This window comes from Myotis daubentonii, chromosome 18 (genome assembly GCF_963259705.1).
Source record: "Myotis daubentonii chromosome 18, mMyoDau2.1, whole genome shotgun sequence".
In the NCBI taxonomy this organism is placed as follows: domain Eukaryota; kingdom Metazoa; phylum Chordata; class Mammalia; order Chiroptera; family Vespertilionidae; genus Myotis; species Myotis daubentonii.
In genome coordinates this window covers 28047079-28073723 of record NC_081857.1, presented here as the reverse complement: position 1 = coordinate 28073723, position 26645 = coordinate 28047079, and the positions used below count along the sequence as shown (strand labels likewise).

Sequence of the window (26645 nt, the reverse complement as noted above, 5' to 3'; positions counted from 1 at the left end):
GGCCTCCTCCCCCAACTTCAACAGAAGTAGAATCTTCTCTCTGGGAGCAGGAAGGTGGCGCCCACGCAGAGGTGGATTAGCGTGTGAAGGACACAAGAGGCAGAGCGGACAAGGGCACCCAGTCTCAGGCAGGCAGGGACAAAGAGGGATAAACAGGGATAGGACACAAGGTCGCTCACAGATGGACAGGGAAGGACAGGTACAGAACCGTGGGCATCCGAAGGGCACACACAAAGGCCGGATGAACGCCAGGCACAGACAGAGCCCATCTGGAGGGCATGTGCAGAGGGGGGGGGTGGGAGTCATGGCAGACAGCGATGGCGCAGGGGATGCCCCAGATTTGTGGGGGGGCTGAGGTGCAGGGGCTCCTTTGGGCCGAGGGGAAGGGAGTAGCCTTAGACACCGGCTCTGACGTCTTTCTGTCTCGCTGGCTGCTGCAGAGGGAGCCAGTCCCCAGGCTGCAAGGGCTAGGTTTGCTCCGGGATGTGCACCTTCGTCAAGAGGAGGGGGGCCACCTCCTCCCTCTTATGTCACATGTATTTCAGCTCTCAGATGTTTATTGTTAAGCTTGAAAGCTCGCCTCTTTCTAGCTCGCAGCCCAGTTTCCTACAGGTCTCTCGGGCCCTGTCTCTTTTGGGGGTGTTTGATTCCAACTCCGGTTCAGCCGACTGGGGAACTTCAGTTTATTTCCGTAGCACTTTCTCTTTAAGCTCTTCTCCTCTGGCCCCTAATCCGCCACCTTCCCAGACTCCCTCTCATTCCCGACATCACTTGCAGTTTCGACGAGCACTACAACTCCCATAAACCTTAGCGCTCAAGAGGCTACCCTAGGGAACTTCAAGAACCAAAAGGCTCTCCTGCCTGCCTCCGTGATTACCGCGGTGACCGACGGGGCTGGTAGTCACCCAGGAATTGTCGGGCGGCATCACCGCTCGAAAAAACCTACTCATCCCAGAAGACCTCGCGCCAGAGGCGGGTGGACCATCTGTCTTAAGGCGCAACCCTTAATCCTCCCTCGGACTCCAACTCCCGCCGGGCCTTGCACCGAGTTCCCTGCGGCGGAGAATGGGGCTATGTCCAAAGCTTTCTGGGAGTTGTAGTTCGTATGTTAGAGAGGGAAGGAGGGGGCGGAGTGACGCGGCGGCCATTAGCTGTGTGTAGTTGCCCGGGACTGGGAGCCTAAGTGAAGAGGGAAGTCTTATTCGGTGGAAATCCGCTGTGGCGATGGGCTACTGCCGGGGCTAGCCCTCGAGTACGGAGAAGGTGGACTTTACGGTTCCCCGCCCCGCCAAGTGGCGGGGCCCACTAGGCCTCCGGGCATCCCCGGTCTCAAGTAGGCCTAGTCTGCCGGCAAGGGCGCCCCCAAAAGCGGAGGCGCCATGTCGCTGGTTGCTTACGCCAGCAGCGATGAAAGTGAGCCGGATGAAGCGGAGCCGGAGGAGGAGGCGGCGGCACCCACATCTGGGCCGACTTTAGGGGGCTTGTTCGCTTCTCTCCCCGCACCCAAGGGTCCGGCCCTGCTGCCTCCGCCCCCTCAGATGCTAGCCCCCGCCTTCCCCCCTCCGCTGTTGCTGCCCCCACCCGGCGGAGACCCCCGGCTCCAGCCCCCTCCCCCCTTGCCCTTCGGCCTGGGAGGCTTCCCCCCACCTCCAGGCGTGAGCCCGGCTGAAGCTGCGGGAGTCGGGGAGGGGCTGGGATTGGGGCTGCCCTCGGCGCTGGGCCCTGGCCTCAGCCTGCCCCCCCCTATCGGCGGTGCCGGGCCCCCCCTGGGGCTCCCCAAGCCAAAGAAGAGAACGGAGCCCGTGAAGATTGCGGCGCCGGAGCTGCATAAGGGGGATGTGAGTATCCGAGGAGGGCACCCCTACACTCCGTCGGGCGTGGGCATGGGCACAGCCGTAGGCAGGACTCCCTCCGATGAACGCTTCCGTGGACTCCAGGCCACTGGCTTCCTAGTGCGTGCAATGAACTGAGCTGAAGGTTGCCAGCCTCGGGGAGTGAAGGGGCTGGTGCATGCCGCTTCTCGAGGCTGGACCCGCCTGCAGGAGGGTCGCGCCCCATCACTTGGGCCTGAGACCCAGGCTCAGGCCTGGGCACACCTGGCGCTGCTCCCTCTTGTTGCATCTTCTACCTCGGGCCAGGGTTTTGCTCTGTTTTGTTTTCCCTCTTCCGCTGAGAGCAGCATGACACCTGGGACCTGCGAGGTGACAGGAGAGCGGATTCTTGAAGCCCTTGGGCTGAACTCTAACCTCTCCCTTTGCCTCGGGACTTACAAGCGTCAGGGTCTGAAGGAAAAGGGTAGGAATCCTGGGTTCTATTTTTGAGGGGAGTTAGGGAAGAAAGGGAGTATCTGTTGAGCTCAGATCGTTCGGCAGGCTTTGACCCTTCAGGTATGACAGAACTCGGGTTCTTACAGTTGAGAAAGGGTGTTGAGCGGGTGAGGTCTTACCTGGTGGAGGGCGGAGTGGGTCTGTCTGAGCCCCAGGTCCGGGGCTCGGTGTCACCATTCAGGCACTGCCAAGCTTAGGGGAGTTAGGATGCTTGGGGACTATTTCTAGAAGAGGCAGCCAAGCGTATATTTCCTGTTTATTAGAGCAGAAAGCTAGAAGGCCTTTTCTGGAATACTTTGGGGATCGGGGCAGGTAGTGTTTTATATGTGTAAGTGTTTATTGATCTCAGAGAGAGGAAGGGAGAGGGAGAGACAGATAGAAACAGCGGGAGAGAAGCATCCATCGGCTGCCTCCTTCACATCCCCGACCGGAGACCAAGCCCGAAACCCGGGTATGTGCCCTGACCGGTCATGGAGCTGGTGCTTGACCACTGAGCCACACCAGCCGGGACGGGCAGGTAGTGTTTTAGAGTTACCCCGAGTTCCTTCCTTTCTTTCTCTTCTGAAAAGTTAACTGGCCAGCCCCTGGCTTACCTTCAGGAGCCCCCCAAGAGAAGCTTCGTGCTCTTTTCTTACCGCTTTCCTTCGGACTTCCGAAGCTGCCTGGGCGCCGTTTCCGCTCTTAGTGCTTCCTGGGCCCTGGGTTTCTTCCCCAGGAATCCTAATGGTCTCTCCCTCTCCTCTTTCAGTTCTTAGCTTAAAAGACACGTTTTTCTGCCCTAGCCGGTTTGGCTCAGTGGATAGAGTGTCGGCCTGCAGACTGAAGAGTCCCGGGTTCGATTCTGGCCAAGGGCACATGCCCCGGTGGTGGGCTCTGTCTCTGAAATCAATAGAAATATTTTTTTTTTTTTTTAAAAAGACATGTTTTCAGTGAGGACTTCCTAGCCTACCTATTTAAATTGCAACTTCTTATCACCCACTCTTCCCCATCCCTTTCTTTGTTTCATTTTTCTCTATAGCACTTACCACCGCCTAACATACTATCTACTTTTTTTTTAAATTGTTTTATTGCTTATAGTATTACAAAGAGTATTACATATGTCTCCTTCCCCCCGCCCCCGCCCTTTTTTTCCTCCCGCCTAGCATACTATCTACTTTTTCTGTTTGTTTGTTTTTTCGAGAGGAAGGGAGAGGGAGAGAGAGAAACATCAACGATGAGAGAGAGTCATTGATCGGCTGCCTCCTGCAGGCCCCACACTGGGGATCGAGCCTGCCACCTGGGCATGTGCCCTGACTGGGAGTCAGACCACGACCTCCTGGCTCAGAGGTCGACACGCAACCACTGAGCCGCCGGCCGGGCAGTATACTATCGAGTTCCGTTGCCTCCGCAAAGGCATGGCTTATGGTTTGTCTTATTCACACTATGTCTCTAGGCAGCGGTTCTCAACCTGTGGGTCGCGACCCCTGAAAACACATCCTGCATATCAGGTATTTACATGACGATTCATAACAGTAGCAACATTGCAGTTAGGAAGTAGCAACGAAGATAATGTCATGGTTGGGGGTCACCTCCACATGAGGAGCTGTATTAAAGGGTCGTGGCCTTAGGAAGGTTGGGAACCGCTGCGAGTGGTTTAAAACAGTGCTTGGCACATGGTGAGTGCTACTGAGTATGTCCTGAGTGAATGAACTCAAATAAATATGGATTATTCATGGGAAGGGCGGTTCCAGAATCTCCCTCCCTCCCTGCTCCAAACTTTCTTCCAGATTACTTCCTCCTCCTTTCTCACCCGAGTCTGTCATTTTTAAGTCGAGGGTCCAAAAGCCTCTTGTTGCCACACTGAAATTTACTTTGACCTGGATTTAACCTGAAACAAAGGAAAGCCCCTGAATACGACAGAGGAAAATAGGTTCATTTCCTTGGCGTTCTCTTTTCTCCCCTCCTCACAGTTCTCTCCCCAGACTGGACCTTAGCCTCCCTGTGGTGTCTGGGGGAAGGGGCCCTGAACCAGCTGCCTCCTTCCACCGCGACCGTGGGAAGGCTCATTTCTGGGTCTGGGAAGGCAGCAGTAGAGAAGTTGCTGGTGGGGACTACTGAGCCTTCCATTTAGGCTGGCCGACATGGCAGCACACTCTGAGGACTCCTAACTCTATCCCTGCCTTGTAAGTCTAATTCCCTCAGTTTCTGAGGTGAACTGAGTGACATGGATAGTTAAGATTGTCACACGCTGGCCTTTAGCTGGCTCCGTTTCCCACTTTGTTCTGTTTAAGTTATTGTTCTCTGAACACATGATTCCTGGGGAAAGAAGGATAGCCTAGGAGTGTTCAAGATGATCAGGTGAGGGTGACCTTCGCCTCTGAAATCGTGCCCCCTCCAGGTCTCAGCTCCTCTGGATCTAAGCTTTGTGTCTTACACTTAGTAGGCTCTCAGTACACGTTTAAATAAACGAATTAGGTTTCCTTAAATAATTTCCCTTTAGAGTTGGGTGCTAAAGTAGAAGTAATTAACGCTGAACTTTTATTAATTAAGTTAACTCAGTATTGAGCTACTTCTCTGCCAGGAGCTAAGAGAATAGCAGTGAACATGATAGACCCTGCTCAAAAGGAGTGTATGGTCTATTGGAGGAGCCCAACAAGGAAATGTATTTCAGGTCAAGTCAGAGGATAGAGCTGGTGCCATGGGAGCACACCAGTCCAGCGGTTGGGGAGGCTCCAGAAAGAGGAGATAGCTGAAGAGAGAGAAGACAGATGAGTAGGAGGTGGCCAGAGAAAGAGCGGTGGACTGGGGAGGAGCCCCTCAGGCAGAGGGAATAAAATGTACAGAAGCCTAGAGGGGGGAGAAGGAAAATGCTGTGGGAGAACCTGAAGGTACAGCCGCTGGAGCCCATGGGTGGGCAGGGGAATGATGAGAGAAGGTGTTACCGCCCTAGCCAGTTTGGCTCAGTGGATGGAGCGTCAGCCTGGGGACTAAGGTCCTGGGTTGCAGGCTTGATCCCCAGTGGGGGAGTAGGCAGGAGGCAGCCAATCAATGATTATCTCTCATCACTCATGTTTCTGTCTCTTTTCTTCTTCCTTCCCCTCTGAAATAAATAAATGTATACATATACATGTATATGAAAAAAAAGAAGGGGTTACAGAGAGAAAAAGGTTGAGGCCAGATGATAATATGCCTTAGATGCCATGCAAAGGCCTTTCTATTCTGGGGTAGTGAAGAGCCCTTAAAGGCTGAGCGAGAATTCTCTGATCACAGATGGCGAAAGGCCTGGAGGGAGCAGGACTGTCAGAGACACAGTGTGTGAGATGATGGCCGCCTGGAAAAGGGCGTAGCAGGGCCTGGAAAGAACTGGAGGCTCCAGGTCTGTTCAGGAGGTAGAAGTGATAAGACTAGGGGATTGACTGGATGTCATGGATCAAGGCGAGGATTCAAGGCTGACCCCTGCCTTTTGGCCCAGCCCACTGGGAGAGCAGTGATGCCATTTATTTGGGGAATAAAAGAGGCAGAGCAGATTGGGAATTAGTTAGATTTAATTGGTTGCAAGTATCAAAAACCAACTCAAGCTACTTTAAATAGTAAAGCATCAAATGCACTGAGGTACCTCAGAGAGTGCTGGTCAGGAATCGGGACCCACACAGCTTCTTGCACATTTGACTCATTCAGCTGCAGGCCACTTCCCTCTGCTGCTTATCAGCCTTTGTTGCAGTGGAAGATGGCCACCGCACCTTCGTGTTTTTTCATTCCCTTCCTTTTAGTGGTCAGCCAGATTGAACTACAATCTTAGTCCCAATTCTGGTTTTGTGGGAGAGATTGGTTTGATTTCGGTCACTCATCCATTAGCTGCAGCCAGCGGATAGGTTAATATCATAGTCTGTCTCCAGGCGCGTGGCAGAATCACATTTCAGCTTTTGATTTGTCTGAGGAGTTAGGAATGGTCCATGAAGTGGATACTTCGTCCTCTTCTTTTCCCTTCTTACTCTTGCTTCCACCCAAGCTACCTCCAGACATTGGTCGATTGTTGATGTCATGGGCTTAGAGGATACAGACTTCTAAAATAGAATATAGAAAACCGAACTTAGACTAAAATAGAATATAGAAAACTAAACTTAGAAGAGTAAGTCTACTGACAGAATGTGCATTCCAAAGCAACCAGGAATTTAGGCTTATTTGGATTAGTATTACCCATACTTTCAGATTGTTTACTCAGATAGTGGAAAGGCTGAAGCTATGTGATTGATTTTTCACTAATTTTGGTCATTTCTGTTAACCAAATAATTAAGAGTTGACTGCAGTGGTTTAAGCTAAGTTTTAGCTCTGAATAGAAAGGGAATGAGGGCCCCACTAACACTGTGGGCCACTTGCTTAACACCTGACATTGTGCGAGGCACTTCGTGACCCTGGAAGGTATTGTTTCTAGTTTATAGATGAGGAAATAGAAGTTAGAGATCAGAGGTGATTTGCCTAAAATCACACATTTGGTGGTAGCAGAAGTCATATATGCACCCAGATAGGTTTTGTTCTGCCTGTTGAAAAGAGAAGAGCCTTGGGCAGACAGAAATAGGAAAGCAATACAATGAGGAGTGCAAAATGGGAGAGAAAATGATAACCTAACTAAAATGCAGATGTAAGCAGAAGGTGTTTCAGACCAAAGAGTAAAAAACGTTGGCGAATCTAGTTGACCTGAGTTTGGAGCCTGGAGTGGAAGGGTGTTTGTGTGTTTGGGGGGGCGGGGGGGGGGCGCGAGGGGACAGATGAGAGAGAGAGAGAGAGAGAGAGAGAGAGACTGTCTGTCTCTTTGTCTCTGTCTGTCTGAGCTTGGGCCCTTATTTCCTCCTTGGCTCCTGGCCCTGGCAACTAGCGATTGCTTTTTGGAGCGGCAACCTGTGAGAACCAGAGCCTGAGAAGATAAGAGAGAGGCTGCCATGGGGAATGAGGCTCTGATAGATTAGCAGATCCCACTGGGCTTAGCTTAATGGAAAGTGTCTGTTTCCGTTCTTGCTCAGCAGTCTCAGGGTGTGTGTGTCTTGTCACTCTTGGCAGCTAGAGCAGAGGGGACAGTGGTGGCCATTGAGGCTCAGGCTCTTGTGAGGCCAAGAAGAAATACAATCCTTTCTTCTTAAGAGCCCTGGCTGTTTGGCTCAGTGGATAGAGCATCAGCCCGTGGACTGAAGGGTCCTGGGTTTGATTCCAGTCAAGGGCATGTACCTCCATTGCAGGCTTGATCTTGGCGGGTGGGAGCCAACCAATCCGATGTGTCTCACATCGATGTTTCTCTCTCTCTGTCTCTCCCCTCTCTTCCACTCTGTCTAAAAATCAGTGGGAAAATATCCTCAGGTGAGGATTAGCCAGAGAGAGAGAAGGAGAGAGGACGATCAGTTTGTGCCTCCAAAACTCAGGAATGCCTATTCTGGCCCTGCACACTTCTCCCAGCCCTGGTGCTCTGGTATTTCTAGCATTGCCCGTTTCTCTGGGCCCCATGGCACAGACCCACTTCGATTGCCATTCGCTGGTCTGTAGTGCTCTATAGGAGTTGGCTCCACAACTTCCATTTAATAGGTTCCTGGGGAAAACAGTTTGACAGTTCCTCAAAAAGTTAATTAGAATGACCATGTGATCTAGCAATTTCACTCCTCTGTGAAAACGGTTAAAAGCAAGGATTCAAACGGGTTCTTGTACACCACTGCGCACAGTAGCATTACTCACAGGCGCCAAAAGATGGCAGCAACCCCCGTGCCCATCAACAGATGAGTGATCAACAAAGTGTGAGAGATACATACTGAGGAATATTATTCAGCCTTAAAAAGGATTGAAATTTGGATACATGCAGTAACATGGATGGACTTTGAAGACCTTATGCTAAGTAAATACTACACACAAAAGGATACATATTGTATGATTCACTTATACTAGGAAGCTGAAGAGGCAAATTCATAGAGATGGAAAGTGGAAGAGTTGTTACCAGGTGCTGGAGGCTGGGGGTGGGAAATGAGGAGTTGTCATTTAGTAGGTACAGAGTTTCAGTTTGGGATGTTGAAAAAGGTCAGAAGCCTGGCCGGCATAGCTGTGTGGTTGAGGGTCGACCTCTGAACCAGTAGGTCATGGTTCGATTTCTGGTCAGGGCACGTGCCCGGGTTGCAGGCTCGATCCCCAGTGGGGATCAATTCTCATCATTGATGTTTCTTTCTCTCCTCCCTTCCTCTCTGAAATAAAAAAATATATATTAAAAAAAAGTTCTGGAAATAGTGGTGTTTGTTATACAACATTGTGAATGTACTTAATGCCACTGAATTGTACACTTAAGTGGTTAAGTGGTAAATTTTATGTTATATGTATTTTACTGTGAGAAAGAAAACCCCCCGATATGCTTCTATACCTCTCACCATCAAGGAAGTTCTCCTTGAGTCTAAGTTAAGTACCGTGTGCCTAAGCTAAGCCCATTGCTTCTAGCCAGTTCTGAATAGAAGCTGAATTGATTTTCTTTTCAAATGCTCGAAGGCAGCTGTATTTCCTCTTCCCTCCATCCTTCCCAGGGTGACAGGAGAATATATGACACATCTTTTATCATTTGGATTACTCATCGCTCTGCTTTTTGGAACTCTAAACCAAAATTTATTATCTTTTGTGAATATTTGGATAATTCCTTGCTGAACTTTCCTTCTGTTTCCTGTTAGTTTTCAATCAGGCCCCCACATGCCCAGAAGTGTTTTGAGTGGTATCTCAACTTGTGTTTTTTTAAAAATATATATTTGTATGGATTTCAGGGGGGAAGGGAGAGGGAGAGAGACAGATAGAAACATCAACGATGAGAGAGAATCATTGATCGGCTGCCTCCTGCACATCCCCTACTGGGGTTTGAGCCCACAACCTGGGCATGTGCCCGGGACCTTTTAGTCCGCAGGCTGACACTCTATCCACTGAGCCAAATAGGCTAGGGCTAAGATGTTAAAGTTTAAACGTGCCTGGGGACTTCAAGAGACCCTCATATACCCCATAATGGGGTGGTACTCTGTGGTCCGCTGGGAGGAAGATAAACCTTCGTGGTCAAAAGATGGGAGATGATCAGGAGGACCTGAGGCAATGGGAGTTTGGAACTGAGAGAAAAGGTTGAAAATGCTTAGGTGTTTGGGGCTTAAAGCTTTTTCTTTGGTTGAGTTTGACATCTTGGCAGACTAGAGAGAATAATCCTTGACCTCTTTTGAATATTAGTTTACTGTATACGTTTTCTCTCAGAGCAGCTCGTGCAATCTCTAGAACATCTTTGTGACATGGATAAGTATTTCCAACTGAGGCTTAGAGTTAGTTAAATGGCTTATTGGGGGATTCCCTACCCAGTAAGTGGCAAAGCTGAGACTCAAACCTGTATTTCTGATTCTGTGGGTGGTGCTTTCTTGGCTGAGTCTTGTGGAGCCTCATAGGATCTGGTCAGTGTGGATCTCAAACCTGGACAAACACGGACAGCTCAGCTTGATGTTGCTGCAAAAACATGGGAGCCAGAACGGATTCAGTCATATATGACCTCTCTGAGCCTTATTTTTCTTACCCGTAAAATTGAGATACTAATGCCTGCTTTGAGATGTTATTGTAAGGATTAATGAACGATTGTGCGTAAATTGCCTGACACATAGCAGGGACTCAGCAGATGGCTGTCCTTTCCTTTACCACCTTATCCTATCCCTCACATTTAAGTACACACACACACACACACACACACACACACACACTTGACGGCAGTTAGTAATTATTAAAGTCATTATGGCCCTGGCCGGGTAGCTCAGTTGGTTAGAGTGTTATCCCGATAAGCCAAAGTTGTGGGTTCGATCCCCAGTCAGGGCACATACAACAAACAACCAATGAATGCATAAATAAGTGGAATAGCAAATCGATGTATCTCTAACTCTCTCTATCTCTTTCTCCCTCTCTCCCTGTCCTCTCTCTCTCTCTCAAATCAATAAATTTAAAAAAATTATTATGTACTGACTACTCTGAGGCAATATTGAACTATAGGGCCTTGGCTGTCAGAGGCGAGGCAAGGCCAGAATGTACACATGAAAAATGTAACGTTTCCAAAGCAAGCACAACTAAATCAGGGTTAGTGTGGTCCCATCTCAACAAATGAATGACACCGGGTCAGAAAGAACAAGGGGAGACTCTCCCGGAAGACTTCTCAGGAGTTTTGAATGAGGAAGTACAAGGGTGTAGGTTGACAGAGTGGGTGGTGGTAGTGATGTAGGTACAGGGAGAGAGAAGGCGAGGGACTTACATGAAAGAAAGCACAAATGTAAGAACAACAGATTCTTTGAAGGCATATTTGAACCACACTTGATGCCCTTAACTCTTACTGCCTTTAGTTATTAGTTATTTGGGTGCTTGTCATTATTCGTACCAGACTGTAAGCTCCTTGAGGGAAGGACTTTTGTCATGTCCTGGCACACTGACTGTCTGGCCCAGGGCTTGCCTCTGTAGTCCGTGTACTCCACGCCCTGCCAGGTGCCTGTGGGCTGAGTAGACCCACATCATAGCTTTACCCCAGCCATGGGACACCAGTCGGGAAGCCCTGTGTACACTATCTAGCACTCAGTCCTGCATAGAATAGGTTCTTTTTATTGGTTGATTGATTGATTTTAGAGAGAGAAACACTGATTTGTTGTACTTATTTATGCATTTATTGCTTGGTTCTGACTAGGGATTGAACCCCCAAACTGGGCGTATCAGGATGACACTCCAACAGAGCTACTCAGTCAGGCCCTATAATAGGCTCTCAGTAATGATGATTAAAATATCCTGGTAGCCCTGGTTGGTGTGGCTCAGTTGGTTGAGCGTCATCTCATCCACTGAAAGGTCGCCAGTTTGATTCATGGTTGGGGCACACACCCAGGTTGTGGGTGTGATCCCCAGTCGGGGTGTGTAAGGGAGGTAACCTATTAATGTTTCTCTCATGTCAATGTTTCTCTTCCTCTCTCTCTAAAATCAATAAAAACATATTATAAAAAAAAAAAAGATCCGATAGCAGACAAATCCAGAAAGAGAGATGGGAAGGTCAGTTGAAAAAGATGAGCAGAGGGTTTGAATTTGTGTAGAATCTTGGAGGTGATTCCTGCCTAATCATCTTTATTTATAGATGCCCAAATCAAGGTCCTGACAACAGATGGAAAGCTTTTAAGGTTCTTGGTTTGGGATTACTTTTAAAAATGAAATGTTAAAGCTTGCTGTTCATATGCCTTGCATCTTTCTGGTAGTTGAAGATACTAAGAATTAGTATTGAGTTAAAAGTTTAAGATATTTTTCAGTGTAAGAGCTTGTATTTGAAACAGTTCTGATGAGTCAGAGGGATAATACAGATGACCTTCTGTCTTGCCCAATTCTCACAGTCATCATTTGCTAGCCTTCTTTCTGGACACGAACAACTGTTCAGCAGATAATAGATCATACTTGGAGAGGGAATGGATTTCTCCAATGGCTTTGACCTTTAATGCCTCATAGAAGAGTAGTTAACACACCACTTAATCCCACGGGAGTTCCCCAGCCCTGTGGTTATGTAGTCTATATAAGTGGTTTTAGAAATGAAGCTGAGATTAGGTGAGATTGTGGGCCAAATCCCATTCATCTTCTAGTGGACAGATTTATAGGAAGAGGAATGGGTATACCTTTTATTTCCATCAAAGACTAAATGGGAGAAAATGGTTTTAATATAAAGAAATAGAAATTGATGCAACAGGGTAAGAGAATGAAAGACCAGGGGAGGTCAGCTCATCCCCCGCTCTCTGAAGATGTGTGAGAGCAGGCCGGGAGCTCTGCTGGTGGCCTGGGCTGAGGGTGGGGTGCCCTCGCCGGAGGTGGGCACAGTCCTTCACACGTGCTGTATTGAGTGTTTCCCCCACTGTCCTTAAACAGCGAGGCCTTATTCCATTTCTTTTTCTCTTAGTCAGATTCCGAGGAAGATGAACCCACAAAGAAGAAAACTGTCCTCCAGGTAAGCTTCGCGACACAATGGCAGCCATTTTTTCTTCTTCCCATATTACTTTCTAAAAGACAGGATTTACGATGCCCAGCAGTTTCCAAATCAGGCGTAGAACAAACGCAGGCATTTGAGGACCAACTGTTTCAGGACGATTTTGTTTTCTTTGATAACATCAGACTTTGTGCTTCTTGCCCTCGCCTCGCTTTAGCGTGGTAGTGTTACCTCTCACAGGACAGGCAGTGGTAGGGAGATGCATTGGAGCTCAGTTTGATTCACTATGTTTCAGGTAAAAGGATTATCTAGGAAAGATAGAAACAATGGATTGGTCAAAATGATGTTAGGGAACATCTGTAATTTATTTTTAAAATGTTAATTTTTCCATTAAAGTTGACATACAGTGTTAGGTTTCAGGTGTACAGCATAGTGATTAGACATTTATATAACTTAGAAAATGATCACACCTTTCTAAAACCCACCTGACATCATACAGTTATTACAATATTATTGACTCTATTCCCTATGCTGTGCTTTATATCCCCATGACTATTTTATAACGCTTATTTGTATTTCTTAATCCCTTCACCTTTTTCATCCAGCCCCTCAACCCCCCTCTCATCTGGCAACCATCCATTTGTTCTCTGTATTAATGAGTTTGTTTCGAGAACATCTGTATTTTAAAATTATTCATCTTCTCCCTGTCTCATTTTTAAACTAGAAAATAAACACTTCAATAGCACTTACTGTGTACCAGGCACTGTTCTGAGTGCTTTAGTAGCATTTAATTGATTTAACCCTTATAATATTGCCTGTCATAGTGTTATCATCATCCTTGTGTTACATAGGCGGAAACTGAGAGATTAAAGAACTTGCTGAAGGTCAGACAATTGTGGGGGGCGAGGCGGGGCTGGAGAGCTGAGATTAGACTCAGGTGGTCTGACTATGGAGTCCAGGCTCCCAACTGTTACATTTGGCTGCTGCTCCGTAGTCAAGACCAGAGGCCCTCAACCAGCCGGTGCCAGGACATGGTCTCTGCTGTTTTCTTTGTTTCTTTATTCTGGCTCCCAAGATTTTCTTCCTGTTTACTTCACATTTAGGACCATGCTATCAGCATGGCTTCCAGGAGGAGGTGGACGGGCATAGAAAGTGATGGGAGGACGCTGGCTCGGATCAGAGGGCACCCCAGTGTAAAGAGCAGTCTTCGGGGTGGTAGGAAGAGATGAGTGGTTAGAGAAACTCTCAACTTGAAGGCAGAGTGGGGACCCATCATTGCAAAGGGATGTAGCCATGAATCCAGGTGTCATCTGAGAAGTCAGACACTTCAGAGCTATCCTGAGGATGTGCTCCATGTGGAACCTCATTCCGGTTCCTATGACTCTGAGCTTCTGGGCTGTGTCAGGCCGGAGTGACCCAAACCTGTGAACACAGGCAGCAGGGAAAGGAGCCCATTTTCCGGATGAAAAGTTCGGCCTGGCCTGCTTGACTGCAAATCTTATTTATGTGTTCTGGGCATTTCTTGGCTGAGAGGGATATAGTACACTGGTCCTCCAAGACCAGTGACCTTATTCCATTCTCCTTTTTCAAACTGGCCTTCCCGCAGCCTTACAGTTAGGCCAGGCTGGCCCTGTAGCATATAGAAAGCAGAATCTGAGAGATTCTATATGTTAAATGCTTGACTCTGACATAAACGAGCTGAATGTAACACATCTTTAGGGCTTTCCCTGGGCAAAGGAGGGACATGTATGAATGTCTCTTGGACAGAGCCTTGTTCTTGACTTTAGAGCAATCCAAAGGCAGCAGCAAGTTCCCATGTGAAGAGGAACCTTCAGGACATGGAGAGAGGTTAGGTGAATAGCTGGAGAGAGCCCTGGGCTTTTTGGGGAAGAAGGATGATGAGGTTGAGAGCATCGTATTTGACAAAAACACAACCAGGGGAGGCTCTGTGGCAGAGGGCAATGAGCTGGGTAGGGATGGAGCCAAGGAAACAGGGATGACATCTTACCTGGGGGAAGCAGCCAGCAGAAAAGAAGGGCCTGAGATAGGAGTTAGGCCCAGGTTGGATCACTGGAGTAGGTGAAGGTGAGAAGGCAACAGGGCTGATAAGGTTTTAGGCTCGAGCACATATCTGTAATTCTTGTTCTTGACGTTAGCAGTACATGTCATAACAGTTCACTTGTCATCTTTCTTTCCGGCTTCCCTGACCCGGGCTCACCAGGGATCTGGCCAGGGGACTGGTTTGTCTGCCTTGCTTCCCCAACCTAAAAACCTGACTGTGAAAGAGACTAACAGGTTGCTCCTGCCCCATGCCTTCTCTCGGAAACCCGCGGATGGCTCCTCTGACACTAAGCCCTCCAGGCAGGCTTCTAAGACCAAGCCCTCCTCTCTCGCCCCTGTTGTGGGCACCACAACCACCACGCCGTCGCCCTCCGCCATCAAGGCTGCTGCCAAGAGTGCTGCCCTGCAGGTGACGAAGCAGATCACACAGGAGGAGGACGACAGTGATGAAGAAGTAGCCCCTGAGAACTTTTTCTCCCTCCCTGACAAGGCTGAGCCACCTGGAGTTGAGCCATACCCTTACCCCATTCCCTCTGTCCCTGAAGAGCTGCCTCCAGGCACGGAACCAGAACCCGCCTTCCAGGATGACGCAGCCAATGCGCCCCTTGAATTCAAGATGGCAGCAGGCTCAAGTGGGGCCCCTTGGATGCCCAAGCCTGGGGACGACTACAGCTACTGTCAGTTCTCCACATATGGCGATGCCAATGCCGCTGGTGCTTATTATCAGGTGGGTAGGAGGGGTCGTTGGAGCATGGCGGTCAGGGAGAGCCCTGAGCCCGTGCTACAGCCTCTGGGGCATCACTTTGGCTGAACTGAAAAATCTCCTAGTGGTTTTCCTATACCTTCAGGCCTCAAAACATACTACTTTTATTCTGAACCATATTGGGCTAAAGTTTCCCAAGTCTTAAAGTCAGTCAGGTAGAACCACATAATTGACACCTTTATTCTGAAAACAAAATCCTGTTGTGGGGGCTGATGAGAGAGAGGGAGAAGGTGGAAGAGGAGTGGTCTCTAATCTTAGAGATCAAGATAGCTGTGCAGATGTGGATGATGAAGATAAGTGAACTGTGGCCTAGATTTCTAGTTGTAATGAGTCCAAGAAGAGTTTCTGGAGGTGGAAAGTCAGAGAACACAGAAAGGAAGGGGAGAGGTGGGACTGGGAAGGAAGGAGGGAATCTGGATTGTTGAATGACAAGGGAATAGGGAGATTGGTGAGAGGCCCCGACTGAGTCATAAGAAGTTGAAAGGACCCAGTAAGGCCCTGGAGAGGGGACATTAGGGGGCTATCAGCTGGGCTGTGATAGAGAATGAAGTCTGAGGGTGGTTTGGGGTTTGAATCCCAAGCTATATGAGTCTGGGCAAATCCTCAACTGTCTCTGAGTCTCAGATTCCTCAGCGGTTAAATGGGGATGACAATGGCAACCTCAGGATTGCTAGGAGAATTACATTAGCTTAACATGGTACCTGGAACATAGTAAGTGCTCAATAAATGTTATAACTTTTTATTCAGATGTTATTTGGATTAGCTATTTAGGTTGTTCTGTGTGGCCTCAGAGAGTGACAGTACAGGGTGCCGGCTTGTGAATAGGTTTAAGACTTTCCCAGCAGTCAGAGCTTCTTTAGATGGAGAGGGATCCCAGGAGTTTGGGGACTTGCAGAGGCAGCTGGCTGGCTGGTCCCAGCTGGGCAGCTGTAGAACGTTTCCTGCTGGCCTGGGATGGTTGGAAGGCTTAAGTCCCTTTCGACCACTGTGATTCTCTGGTCAGTGTTTATCTTATTTTCAGTTTGGGCATGGGTAGGGACCCTTTTCAGATCAGAAACTCAAACAGTTGTGTTTCCTAGATATTGGCTATTAAACCTTGTTGTATCCTATAGCTAATCAGGGACAATCTGTCTTCCTTAAACATTGTTAGAAGGAAGGAAGATGAGAGTGTTTGACCTCTTTAGGAAAAAAAAAAAAAGATGCTATTTAAATCAGAAACCTTGTTTACATCCAGCAAATGAATAACAAAATGGAGTTATCTGTCCAGTTGTAAACATCATTGAGGCAGTCTATGCAATTAAGGCACTTTAAATACACTAGGGGACCCTGTAATGTAAATATGTTATTGTGAGTACAGTTGATCCTTGAACAAGGAGAGAGTTAGGGGGCTGATGCCCCTCCTCCCTGCACGGTCAAAAGTCCTCTTATAACTTTCCATTCCCCCAAAACTTAGCTACTATTAGCCTACTGTTGACTGGAAGCTTTACTGATAACGTAAGTAGTTGATTAACACATATTTTGTATATTATATGTACTATATACTACTATATTCTTACAATAAAGTAAGCTAGAGAAGAGAAAACGCATTTACAGTGTTGGAAAAAATCCACATGTAAGTGGAGCCATGCAGTTCAAATTCCTGTTATTCAAGGGCCAACTGTACTTTTATGGAAAATCATAATCGTTCTGGATTTTTATATAGCATTTTGATTTAGTCATTATTAAGCCTTATTTTCCACTTAGCTCACTATAAAATGAATGTTCTTACAGGGGCATTTGTTTGGAATTTGGAGCAAAGGTGGAAGGATTAGAAAAAGTGTGGGCAGGGTAGACACAGTTTCTCAGCCCTATGGCTGCCTGGCTTGGCTGCAGCAGGGGCCTTGCCTTCTTCTCGGGTCCACAACGACATCTGCATAGCTCACCCCTAAGGGGAGAAGCATCAGATTCCTGAACCAAAAATCTGGTAACACAAACTTGCTTTGTTCCCAGCTTTGTAAATTCCAGATAGTGGTTGTTTTTTGCATCAGAGATCCGGAAGCCTTCCTGCCCTTCATTATAGGCAGTCTCCCTGTGTCTAGAGGCCCTAAATAGAATGAGGAGCAGGAATGACCTGCCCTCACATCTTCTGCCCCCTCTCACCTCAGAGCTTATTAGGGTCTATGAGCAGGAGGAGCAGAGCTGGGGGCACAGGAGATGTAAAGGGTGGGAATCACTCGGGAAGCAGCCGAGGGAGCAGGGTGTAAACTGAAGCAGGAGAGAACATCTTTATTTCTTGTCACCCTTTCCTAAAAAATTCCCATCTGTCTGGATGATGCATATCAGAAAAGCTGCAGAAGTTGTTCTTGAATTGTGGGAGAGGTCCTTAGGCTCTGCCTTTAACTGGTCCACCTGAGCTCTGTAGTGTGGGCGTCACCATTACCTCTTTGATGAGGGTTTTCTCGGTTCCTGGGCAGAACTTGTCCCCTCTCCACTGTGCCCTCAGTTGATGTGCTTTTTCCTTTCCTTGGCTGCAGGATTATTACAGTGGTGGCTACTATCCTGTACAGGACCCGACCCTGGTACCCCCCCAGGAAATTGCTTCAGATGCCTCCTTTATCGATGATGAAGCAGTAAGTTAACAAAGCGCAAGTGACCATCTTTGGCCCACAGGAAAATTGGAAGCTAAAGGAAATTCTCTTTAAAACTATTCAGATAGGCCCTGGCCTGTTTGGCTCACTGGATAGAGCGTCGGCCTAGGGACTGAAGGGTCCCAGGTTCGATTCCGGTGAAGGGCATGTACCTTGGTTGCGGACACATCGCCAGTGGGGGGTGTGCAGGAGGCAGCTGGTCGATGTTTCTCTCTCATCGATGTTTTTGGCTCTCTATCCCTTTCCCTTCCTCTATGTAAAAAATCAATAAAATATATTTTTTTAAAAAAACAAAAAACTATTCAGTTAGGATTAGGTGTGATAGCACGTAACTGAGAATCTCCAAATAATAGGGCTTCTATAAGAGAAGGTAATTATTTTCCTCGTAAAAGAAGACTAGAGTAGGCAAGCCAGGCAGGACTGGTGGGACAGTTCCACAAAGTAGTCAGGTCTAGTCCCCTTCTGATCATTATTTTGCCACCTCTAGGTTGTGGCCTTTATTCTTACGGTCAGTGATAGCAACTGAGGCTACAGCTGCCACCTCTGCATTCCATCTAGCCCTCCGCAGCTGGGTGGGGAGGAAAGAGGAGAGACATTTCCCCTCCCCTTTTAGGAGACTTCCCAGAAGTTTCTAAGTTCACTTCTACTCCTATTTCATTGACTAGAACAGGGGTGGGCAAACTTTTTGACTCGAGGGCCACAATGGGTTCTTAAACTGGACCGGAGGGCTGGAACAAAAGCATGGATGGAGTGTTTGTGTGAACTAATATAAATTCAAAGTAAACATCATTACATAAAAGGGTACGGTCTTTTTTTTTTTTAGTTTTATTCATTTCAAACGGACCGGATCCGGCCCGCGGGCCGTAGTTTGCCCACGGCTGGACTAGAATCTGGTCACATGGCCTTACTAGTGGTAGGGGAGCCTAGGACATGTAGTCTTTTGGTTGGGTGATAATATGCCTAGCCAACATGTTGGGTTTGTTTTGGGAAGGAACAGCAGCCACACTAAATAACCCCTGTGTTTCCTATAACTGGGTCCGCTGCTGCTGAGCTTCCTACCCTCAGTGCAAGGGAACATAAGAGCCCTATGTCCTGTGGTCATCAGGCCATGTTCAGGTTATAAAGTATTGTTTTATCTGTAGGGATGTCATAGCCAATTGAGGGGGCACTGGAAATAGAGGCTGCTTCCTCTTTGCATGCAGGTTCTTAAAAAATTCTAGCCCAGCCAGCATGTGCAACAACAACAACAAAAACCAATTTCTACTTACCTGTTCACAGAAAGGTGTGCATACCTTTGCATACTTCTCTGCCTGTGGTTAATACTGTGTATGTCCTTTCTTTTTTTTTTTTTTTCCTAAATAGTGCTTTAAAAAAAATATTTTTATTGATTTCAGAGAAGAAGGGAGAGGGAGAGATAGAAACATCAATGATGAGAGAGAATCATTGACCAGCTGCCTTCTGCATGCCCCCCACTGGGGATCGAGCCCGAAACCCGGGCATGTGCCCTGACTGGGAATTGAACCATGACCTCCTGGTTCATAGATCGATGCTCAACCACTGAGCCACACCGGTCAGGCTTATGTCCTTCTTGACAAGTTCCATAGTTAGGTTCTTTTTGTTCTAAGCCTAAGAGGCATAAAGGAGCTGCTCACCCAGCGGCAAAAGTCGGTTTTTTGTGGGTAAAGTGGCCTCATTAATGCTCAGACAAGGACCTGGGTCTGACTGAAGTCCGAATGTTTTAATTTGGTTCCTCAGCACCCACACTCCCTTCCTGAAACATCTTTGGGTGACTGTGGAGTGATCTGTATGCTTTGTGAGGGGGAAGAGGAAAGAGGAGTGAGTGGTCTCCTAGAAAATTTGCCAGGCCTTTTCCTATGAAGCTCCCTCTCTATGCAGCTCCATGTTTTCCCTCTCTGATGTCTGCTCTGGTGTGGGGTCTGCTGAATTGGTGATACCAAACCAGTGAGGAGGAACAGACATGTAAAAATAACTGATTTGCAGAGGAGGATTCCTGGATTTTTTTTTATCCCAAATTGTTCATTTGAAAACTGCATGCAATCCTTTAGGCAGATACAATTTATAGTAATTTGAGTACAAATTCATAAAATTATTCTCAGTACTCACTTATGTTTGGAAATGTCTCTTGACCTTCCTTTCCCTGAGTCCAGGAGAACTGAGAAGTAGCCATGCATCTGGCATCAGGGCAGCTTGGTAGTGGGCAGGGTGAAATCAGATATTACAGAGGGGAAATGAGGATGCAGTCGAATTGGGGAGTCACAAAATGATTTGATAACATATGGGTCCTTAGCCACATCTCCTAATCGTAATCCCCCACTCCTGCATTTTTTCTCCTTTTCTAGTTTAAGCGGCTGCAGGGCAAGAGGAACCGAGGGAGGGAGGAGATCAACTTTGTGGAGATCAAAGGTGATGACCAGCTCAGTGGGGCCCAGCAGTGGATGACCAAGTCATTGACAGAAGAGAAATCCATGAAGTCATTCAGCAAAGTAAGTGGGAAAGATCTACTGAGTGGCAAACTTGGAAGGCCCCAGAGCAAAATTTGGCCCTGCTTCCTACTGTTACTGTCAGCAACACATTTAGCAAACACCTGTTGTCAATGGCATTAGCGTATGCACTGAACCTCACAGACACTGCTCCTGCTTCCAGAACTTTGCAGCACGTTGCTCTCCATCTGGACGGTGGAGTCTGGTTGCTGAGATGAATGGTGGAGCAGTTTCCCAGTTGGGAAGATGCTCATATGTTGTGGCCTCTTCCCTGGCTGGACAGAATCCATAGCCGCCCTGCCCTCTCCCTACTGTCATGCCCTTTCTCCATCCCATTAAGCTGGGACCCGGCTCAGCATGTCTTTGAGGTATGGGCACCACAGAGCTCAGAAGTCCTGGGGTCCTAGGTTCTCAGTGTGCAACCCCTCCTTTCTCCTTTATTTATTTATTGTAGCCATCTGTGGTCTTTTTTCCCCATTATTTATTGTAGCCATCTGTGGTCTTTTTTTTTTAAATGTTTTTACTGATTTTAGAGAGAGAAGAAAGGAGAGAGGAGAGAGAGAGAAACATTGATGTCAGAGAGAAACATCGTTCAGCTGCCTCCCGCACATACCCTAACTGGGGATTGAACCCACAACCTGGGCATTTGCCCTGACCGGGAATCAAACCAACAACCTTTTGGTGCACAGGATGACAATCAACAGAGCCACACTGGCCAGGGCCACTTGTGGGGTCTTTTCATACGCTATATCCCTCATATTCCCACACCACACTCCCACCTTCTTGGGACTAGTTGTCATCTTTCAGAATGACGACCATCTCTTCACCTAGTAGCTGAGTACAGCAAACGTGGACATTTATGAGTCTGCCATGGCAGGGAGAATGTGGGGAACCTTGGACTCCAGCCCAGCACCAGCAAGGCCAAGGTCGGGCATCTTATCCCCTTCTTCTCTCGTTTGTTTTATTTGCAGCCACAGATGGCCATCTGAGCCCTAGCCATTTGTTTTAACTGAATGCTGGCGGTCATATAGGACTGAGCAAAGGATAGTGGTTAGATCAGCGTAGATCCATCACTGTTTACTGGAGAAACCACTTAGAGCGTGCTCTACTAACTGTGGGTGGAGAGAGTTATCACACAGTAATAGCAACTGTTGTTAACGCTCACTGTGGGCCAAGGATGGCGCTGGATGTTTTATGTTTCTCATCTTTAACTGTCACATTAAATGACATTAAATAGCAGCAAGGAATTGGAGTTTGCTATTTTCCCTGGTCTAAGTTTTCTTTCCACCATCTCATTGTATTGAGCTAGATTTTAAAAAAGAATACAGGCTCTAGCTGTTGTGGCTCAGTTGGTGGTTATTATCTTGTACACCGAAATGTCGAAGGTTCTATTTCCAGTCAGGACCCATACTTAGGTTGTGGGTTCAGTCTCCTGTTGGGAGTGGGTTCGGTCCCCAGTTGGAGTGGGTTTGGTTCCCAGTTGGGGCATGTACGGGAGGCAACGGATCGATGTTTCTCTCTCTCTCTCTCTTGCTTCCTTCCTCTCTCTAAAATCAATAAATGTATTCTCTAGTGAGGATTAGAAAAAATACAAATAAGTCCGGCCAGTGTGGTTCAGTGGTTAAGCGCTGACCCATGAACCAGGAGGTCACGGTTCGATTCTCGGTCAGGGCACCAGGGCACATGCCCAGGTTTCGGGCTTGATCCCCAGTAGGGGGCGTGCAGGGGGCAGCCAATCCATGATTCTCTCTCTCTGATGTTTCTATCTCTCCTTCTTCCTTACTCTCTTGAAATGAATAAAAAACATATTTAAAAAAATAAAGTAAAAATAAAAATGAAGATAAAGATGTGGATCTTGTCCCTGCGGAGTTTACAGTGTAGTTGGGGAAAACAGATTTAAGGACACTTGAGTGTAAATGATTACAGTGCAAATTGATTACTTAAGTGCTGAGGAGACTCCAGAGAGTTTTGGGAGTTGGGTGGGGCTAATTAGGAAGCTTCTAGTCTGAGACAACACTGGCAGAAGACAGAAAAAGCACAGAATGAAAGCCCAGACCAATACAGATTTTGACAGTAGATCTTTTGCATCATAATTCGGTTAGTGGTTCAGTGCAGTTACGGGTGGAGGTTGGATGATTGGAGAGAGGTGGAGAGATGGTGAAAATTCTAGTTCCAGGGAAGCTGTTGGTACTTACTAGGATGGGGGAGGTAGAGATTTAGCCAAAGGTAAGAGAGTTTGATGGTAGAGAGTTTGGTAAACAGTAGGTAAGAGACAGGCTAGACATCTGGACTGACTGGGGAGTAGGGGACAGAGATGAACAGGCTTGAGGGGTTGTGAGAGGGGAGGGAGGTCTGTGCTCTGGCACTTAAGCTGTTTTAGATGAACTATAGGCAATACAACTGGTATCAAGTGTTCACTGTGGGCAGAGCTTGGTGTGGGGGTGGGATGGGGTCATTAAGAAATAGAAGACAGAGTTCTGACAGAGTATTTCCAGTCTAATGGGGATATTAGCAGGCTATTTCAGGCAAGTATTCTGAGCTTGGGTTTTTTGCATAAGAGCTTTAATAAAAATAATTGCTTTGTAAGTGTATAGGCATAAAAACAGCTCCAGACACACTCTTCCCCCCAGGACTTGGGCTGTGTCTTTGGTTTCCCATTCCCCATCATTGCACCATCTGGGTCCCTGAAAAACTTCTTTTCTTCCTGTGGCTTAATGGTTGTGTTGTCTTCTCTTGCAGAAGAAAGGTGAGCAGCCAACAGGCCAGCAGCGGCGGAAACACCAGATCACATATCTGATTCATCAGGTGAGAGCACTGAGAGCCCTGGCCTGCCTGGCAGGATCCCTATAAACCTGAGAATTTAAAGGCTGAGCTAAAAGCCCAGGTGCCAGGCACCAACTCTGGGAAGGCATCCTCTGCCATTCTCCATGTGGCCACTGGGAGTGTGTGTGTCCTTCAGAATTACTACTCTGTGTCATTCTCACTTCATGTAAGACTCAGGTACAGGTGCTTAAAATAAACTCAGTATGCCCAAAACATTATTAAACGTAGAGGGAGCGAAATAGTTTATCACAGGGTTTTAAAAATTTATTTTAGTTTAATTTATATTAGTTTCAGGTGTCCAGCATAGTGGTTAGACATTTATGTAATTTATGAAGTGGTTCCCCCAATAAGTCTAGTACCCATCTGGCACCATACATAGTTATTATAATACTAGAGGCACGGTGCACAAAAATTTGTGCACTCAGGGTTGGGGGGGGGGTCCCTCAGCCCAGCCTGTGCCCTCTCGCAGTCTGGGACCCCTTGGGGGATGACCACCTGCTGGCTTAGGCCTGCTCCCCGGGGGGATTGGGCCTAAGATGGCAATCAGACATCCCTCTGGCAGCCTGGCAGCCCTCGGGGGATGTCCACTTGCCAGCGGGGAGCAGACCTAAGCTGCAGTCAGACATCCTTAGCGCTGCTGAGGAGGCAGGAGAGGCTCCCACCACCACCCCTGTACTGGCAGCCATCATCCTGGCTTGTGGCTGAGCAGAGCTCCCCCATATGAGAGCGCACTGACCACCAGAGGGCAGCTCCTGCATTGAGCGTCTGCCCCTTGGTGGTCAGTGTGTGTCATAGTGACCAGTCATTCCCAGTCTTTCTGCTGTTGGGGTCAGTTTGCATATTACCCTTTTACTATATAGGATAGAGGCCTGGTGCACGGGTGGGGGCCGGCCGGTTTGCCCTGAAGGGTGTCCCGGATCAGGGTGGGGGTCCTGCTTGGTTGCCTGGCCAACCTGGGTGAGGGGCTGATGGCTGTTTGCAGCTGGTCACACCCCCTTCAGGGTAGGGGTCCCCACTGGGGTGCCTGGTCAGTCTGGGTGAGGGGCTGAGGGCCATTTTCAGGCTGGCGGGCGACTGAAGTTCCCAGCCTCGCCTTTTTTTTTTTTTTTTCTTTTTTATTCTGGGATTTATTTACCTTCTATAATTGAAATATTGTTGCCATCACTGGCGCTCCCAGCTCTGAGGCCGCAGCCTGCTGAAAGCAGGTATCTGGGGTTTGTTTAGCTTGTATAATTAAAACATTGTTGCTTCCGGAGCTCATAGCTGGGCCGTGGCAGGCGAGGAACCTTGGCTTCCTCCATCACTGGAGCAAGCAAGCCTCATGTTTGCTTCAGCTGCGTGGCTGCCGGCCGCCATCTTGGTTGGCAGTTAATTTGCATATCGCCCTGATTAGCCAATGGGAAGCATAGCGGAGGTATGGTTAATTACCCTTTTTGTCTTTTATCAGATAGGACTAGAGGTCTGGTGCACAAATTCGTGCATGGCTGGGGATCCCTTGGCCTGGCTGGCGATTGGGGCTCATTGGGACCATCTCGCCCAGTCCCAATGGGGGCTGATCGGGGCAGTTGGCTTGGGGGAGGAACTGCGGGAGGTTGGCTGTGGAACGCACTGACCACCAGGGGGCAGCTCCTGCATTGAGCATCTGCCCCCTGGTAGTCAGTGCGCATCATAGCGACTGGTCAACCTGTTGGTCGTTTGGTCGCTTAAGCTTTTATATACATAGATTGACTATATTCCCTGTGCTGTATTTTATTATATTTAAAAAATATATTTTTATTGATTTCAGAGAGGAAGGGAGAAAGAGAGAGAGAGAAACATCAATGATGAGAGAATCATTGATGGCTGCCTCCTGCATGCCCCCTACTGGGGATCGAGATTGCAACCCTGGGCTTGTGCCCCAACTGGAAATTGAACCAGTGGCCTTTTGGTTCATGGGTCGACATTCAATTGCTGAGTCACACTGGCTGGATTTGTTAAGGATTTTTGCATTTATGTTCATCAGTGATATTGGCCTATAATTTTCTTTTTCTTTTATTGATTGTTTTGTCTAGTTTGGGAGGACATGGTTCGATTCCTGGTTCAGGGCACATGCTCAGATTGTGGGCTCAATCCCCAGTGGGGGGTGTGCAAGAGGCAGCCAATCAGTGATTTTCTCTCATCATTGATGTTTCTATCTCTCCCTCTACCTTCCTCTCTAAAATAAGTAAAAAAAATATTTAAAAATATTCTTTAAAAAAAACACACCTCAGCCCTGGCCTGTGGACTGAAGGGTCCCAGGTTCGATTCCAGCCAAGGGCACATGTCTGGGTTGTGGGCTTGATCCCCAGTAGGGGCATTCAGGAGGCAGCTGATCAATGATTCTCTCTCATCATTGATGTTTCTATCTCTTTCTCCCTCTCCCTTCCTCTCTGAAATCAATAAAGAAATATAAATATATATATAAAAACACACACACACACAACACCTCAGTCTGACTCTCCCCGCCCCTGTCTCCTTGCCACAGGCTAAGGAGCGAGAGCTGGAGCTGAAGAACACTTGGTCCGAGAACAAGCTCAGCCGCCGGCAAACCCAGGCCAAGTACGGGTTCTAGCTCCGACCTGACGGCGGATCCCGGGTCTCCAGGAGCCCGCGGCCCCGCCCCCCGGGGGACACCGGCCGCTCCACGCCCAGGACCTCTTTCCTCGAGGATCTAGCCCTCGCCTCTGCGAGAATGAACATATTTGATAGATTTTTCTTACAAAAGTTAGAAAACTCGGCTCCTTTCTGCCTTGGAGCGAGCAAAGACTCGAGTGATGCCTCAGAAGGGGCTCGGAGTTCTTGGGTGAGAATTTGCTCCCTATTGGGTGTGATGAAATGTCGAACCCCTCCCTCCACCTTTTTTTTTTTTAACCAGGGATGTCTGTTGAAATAAAACATTCAGTCTGACAGATGCTGCCTGCCCTACCTCCTTTCCTACCTTTTAGTATGGCCTCCTTTTTCATTTTGGACCTGTCTCATGTGGCATCCTGTCCCTGTGTCTGCTTTTACCTTGTGTAAAGCACTCTCTGGCCAGCGTGAGTTGCCTCGATGATGACCTTGCCTTTGTTTCTCTGGACCTAAAGTGGGTCCAGAGAAACTAGGTTCGTGGCCATTGAAGACCCAGGAGTTGTGTGTACATTGTGTTTGGGGCAGGAGCCTGTGATCCCAAACATGGGAAATACTGCTTTTCTCAGGTGTCTCTGAAGATTGGGGAGGTCAGGAGGTTCTTTCTGTGACAGGAAAGAGTTGTTAGACATAACATCCATTCCAGCAAGAGGTAAAGTGGGGAAATGCCTTCCCTGAAGATGATTTAAGTTTTCACTGGTAGTTGGCCTAGACTGGTTTGAGAGCTTTGCAGAGAGCTTGGGGGCTGGACGAGTCTGGGAGGCTTCTGGATCCCTAGCTTTTTGCCAGCAGGAAGGGCTGGTTTGGGTGGGTGGCTGGAGAAGGGAGCTGGTGGGGTCTATGGATTCAGTTAGCTGTCCGGCTCTGTGAGGCCCAGAGTGACAAGAGAGAAGGAAGGCATGGTTCCTCCCTGCGCGGAGGGAGGGAAGGTGCGTGTACTGGTCACAAAAGTGTGTG

The 26645-nt window shown here is 48.0% G+C and overlaps 1 protein-coding gene across 1 annotated transcript; it reads left to right on the top strand.

Annotated features, from left to right (window-relative positions):
• The first annotated feature begins 863 nt into the window (after positions 1-863).
• Positions 864-25972, top strand: PRCC (proline rich mitotic checkpoint control factor). The gene is made up of 7 exons (XM_059675269.1): positions 864-1838; positions 12244-12291; positions 14492-15058; positions 17608-17703; positions 20082-20225; positions 22962-23027; positions 25549-25972. The coding sequence occupies exons 1-7, from the start codon at positions 1380-1382 to the stop codon at positions 25633-25635; spliced, it is 1467 nt and encodes a 488-aa protein (XP_059531252.1). The 5' UTR covers positions 864-1379; the 3' UTR covers positions 25636-25972.
• The last annotated feature ends 673 nt before the right edge of the window (positions 25973-26645 follow it).

Bases quoted from the DNA above. Each gene is read 5' to 3' on its own strand.
- PRCC (XM_059675269.1), top strand. From the start codon at position 1,380: ATGTCGCTGGTTGCTTACGCCAGCAGCGATGAAAGTGAGCCGGATGAA. The intron at 12,292-14,491 runs GTAAGCTTCGCG...CGGGCTCACCAG, and splicing joins AGAAGAAAACTGTCCTCCAG to GGATCTGGCCAGGGGACTGG. The intron at 17,704-20,081 runs GTAAGTTAACAA...CTCCTTTTCTAG, and splicing joins CCTTTATCGATGATGAAGCA to TTTAAGCGGCTGCAGGGCAA.